The sequence below is a fragment of the Chaetura pelagica genome, unplaced genomic scaffold (genome assembly GCF_000747805.2).
Source record: "Chaetura pelagica isolate M959 unplaced genomic scaffold, ChaPel_1.0 scaffold681, whole genome shotgun sequence".
In the NCBI taxonomy this organism is placed as follows: domain Eukaryota; kingdom Metazoa; phylum Chordata; class Aves; order Apodiformes; family Apodidae; genus Chaetura; species Chaetura pelagica.
The window spans coordinates 1-3,184 of NW_009951983.1; the positions used below are offsets into that span (position 1 = coordinate 1).

General features: G+C 58.6%; 1 protein-coding gene across 1 annotated transcript; it reads left to right on the forward strand.

The window, feature by feature from the left end:
- Window positions 1-1,443: 1,443 nt before the first annotated feature.
- LOC104392155 (protein S100-A4-like) lies at window positions 1,444-1,713 on the forward strand. The gene has a single exon (XM_010001521.1). The coding sequence runs from the start codon at window positions 1,444-1,446 to the stop codon at window positions 1,711-1,713; it is 270 nt and encodes an 89-aa protein (XP_009999823.1).
- Window positions 1,714-3,184: the final 1,471 nt, after the last annotated feature.

Consider the following 3,184-nt stretch of genomic DNA (forward strand, 5'->3'; position numbering starts at 1 on the left):
CCTGTGGCCTTGGGGGGGGGGTCCTGTGTGTCCATGCTCAGCAGCTGCACCCCTGGGTGCTCCTGGCAACCCCCCAGGGCACTTTTTGGGGGGCACCACGTGGGGAGGGGGGCAGCGATGGGGCTGCCAGGCTCTGCAGGGGAGCCCAGGGCAGGGAGCTCAAACCCACCTTCCTGGCATCATCTCCAGTCCCCCCCCCAACAAAGCTCTGGGTGCTCCAGGTCCCAAGTGACACCAGATTTGCAGGGTCACCTCCAGCCACCACGTCACCCAGGGGGGAGGACACGTCCCCCCCCCTGCAGTCACCAGAGCCCTGAAAGGTTTGACCCTCCTGAGATGCTCCAGGTCAGGCCACCTTGGGTTTCCCCAGGTGAAATGTCACCTTCCAGGAGGGTGACAAGAACCAGCTGAGCAAGGAGCTGCTCAACTCCATGGGGGGGAGTGTGGGGACACCTGGAACTGGGTCCCACTGGGATTCTCATGTCTCTGGGGGTCACTCCTCCCTCAAACAGGTCCCCCCCCCACCTGCTGAAACCCCCCGTTGTGGTTGTCACCCACCTGTGCCATCCTTGACTCTGTGCCAGGGAAGGGCCCAGGGGAGCAGCTTCTGGGTCCTTCTGAGGGACCTGGAGGACAAGGACAACGTGAGGGACTTCTGGAGGAATATCTGGTGCTTCTGGGCTGCCCCAGCTCAGGCTCGTGGTCCCACCAGTTGACATAAAGCCCCAGCCCATGGCCTGAATGAAACTGCTGTCACCTCACCAGGTGGTCTGAGTTGGAAGGGACCTTCAGGATCATCCAGTCCCACCCCCCATGGGCAGGGACACCTCCCAGCAGCCCAGGCTGCTCCAAGCCCCATCCAACCTGCCCTTCAACACCCCCAGGGATGGGGCAGCCACAGCTTCCCTGGGAACTTATTCCAGTGCCTTCCAAGAATTTCCTCCTGGTGTCCAACTTCTATCTCCCCTCTTTCAGTTTAAAACCATTCCCCCTTGTCCTCCCTGGTGAAAAGCCAGATATATAATACACCAATCAGTTAACTCTTAGAAAGAAAATCTTGTTAGAAAGTGACAATTTTAAGGAGCAGCAGTGATGCTGTAAAAATAACAGCCCATCTGCAGCCAAGATGGCTGGTCCAATAGAGCCTCTAGTGCCACTGTCCCACTTGCTCAGCTTTTAATAAGGGGGCAGGGCCAGCCTGGCTGCCCTATAAATGCCCCCCAGAAGCTCCAGCCCCCACACCCCACTCCTGCTGCTGCCCCAGCCCTGCTGAGCCTGGTGAGTCTTCCTTGTCCCTTACCCCTGCTGCTCCCACCCCGTGGTCCCAGCTCCCCAAAACCTCCTCCCCTGGGGGGGGTCACAGAGGGATTTTGGGCAGGGTGGAAGGGGCCAGACCCCCCCTGCCCTGACCCCAGCCCTGCTGCTCTGCCCTGCAGCCTGGAGATGGCCTGTCCCCTGGAGCAGGCACTGGCCGTGCTGGTCACCACCTTCCACAAGTACTCGGGGAAGGAAGGGGACAAGTACAAGCTGAGCAAGATGGAGCTGAAGGAGCTGCTGGGCAAGGAGCTGCCGGTCTTTGGGAGCGTGAGTGGCCGTGGGGACACGTCCCCTCCTGTCCTTCGGGAGCTGGAGTGGATGGGGGACACATCTGGTGGCCTCTGGGAGCCTAAGTGGCCATGGGGACATGTCCCCTTGGGTCCTTTGAGAGCCTAAGTGACCATGGGGACACGTCCCCTTGGGTCCTTTGAGAGCCTAAGTGACCATGGGGACATGTCCCTTTGGGTCCTTCAGGAGTGTGACTGTGGGGACACATCTTCTTGAGTCCTTTGGGAGCACAAGTGACCACGAGGTCACATCCCCTTGGGTCCTTTGAGAGCCTCAGTGACCATGGGGACACACCTTGAGTCCTTTTGGAGCACAAGTGACCATGGGGACACATCCCCTCGTGTCCTTTGGGAGCATAAGTGATGTAGGACACATCTTCTTGAGTCCTTTTGGAGCCTAAGTGACCCTGGGGACATGTCCCCTTGGGTCCTTCAGGGAGTGTGACCGTGGGGACACAACTTCTTGTGTCCTTTGGGAGCACAAGTGACCACGAGGTCACATCCCCTTGGGTTTTTCAGGAGTGTGACTGTGGGGACACATCCCCTCGTGTCCTTTGGGAGCATAACTGGATGTGGGACACACCTTCCTGAGTCCTTTTGGAGCATGAGTGACCATGGGGACACGTCCCCTTGTGCCCTTTGAGAGCCTAAGTGACCATGGGGACACATCCCCTCGTGTCCTTTGGGAGCAGAAGCAGTGATGGGGACACATCTTGTGTCCTTTGAGAGCCTAAATGACCATGAGGAGAAGTCCCTTTGTGTCCTTCATGAGTGTGGCTGTGGGGACACATCTTCTTGTGTCCTTTGAGAGCCTAAGTGACCATGGGGACACACCTTGAGTCCTTTTGGAGCACAAGTGACCACGAGGACACAACCCCTCACGTCCTTTGGGAGCCTAAGTGACCATGGGGACATGTCCCCTTGGGTTCTTCAGGGAGTGTGACTGTGGGGACACACCTTCTTGAGTCCTTTTGGAGCATGAGTGACCATGGGGACATGTCCCCTTGTGCCCTTTGGGGGCAGAAGGAGTCATGGGGACACATCTTGTGTCCTTCAGAGGTGGCAGGAGGAGCCAACCCCCCTCAGAGCTCCCCAGGGTGACACCAGCCCCTGGTGGGCTCTGCACCCCCCAGAGCTGCTGAGCTGAGACCTCAAACTCCAGGCCAAGCCTGGGGAGGACGAGGAGGGACAACCCAGGAGGAACCTGAGCTGGAGCTTCCCCAGAGCAGCAGGAAACGAGAGCCTAAGTGACCATGGGGACACATCCCCTCATGTCCTTCAGAGGTGGCAGGAGGAGCCAACCCCCCTCAGAGCTCCCCAGGGTGACACCAGCCCCTGGTGGGCTCTGCACCCCCCAGAGCTGCTGAGCTGAGACCTCAAACTCCAGGCCAAGCCTGGGGAGGACGAGGAGGGACAACCCAGGAGGAACCTGAGCTGGAGCTTCCCCAGAGCAGCAGGAAACTTGGCTTTGAGACCAGCAGAACCACTTGGGTTGGCAAACAAAAAACTAAGAGGGACTTGGAGCAGGATTTTTCTTTTATTGAACATTTTTTTCCCCCCCCCTCCACTTCCTCTTCTGC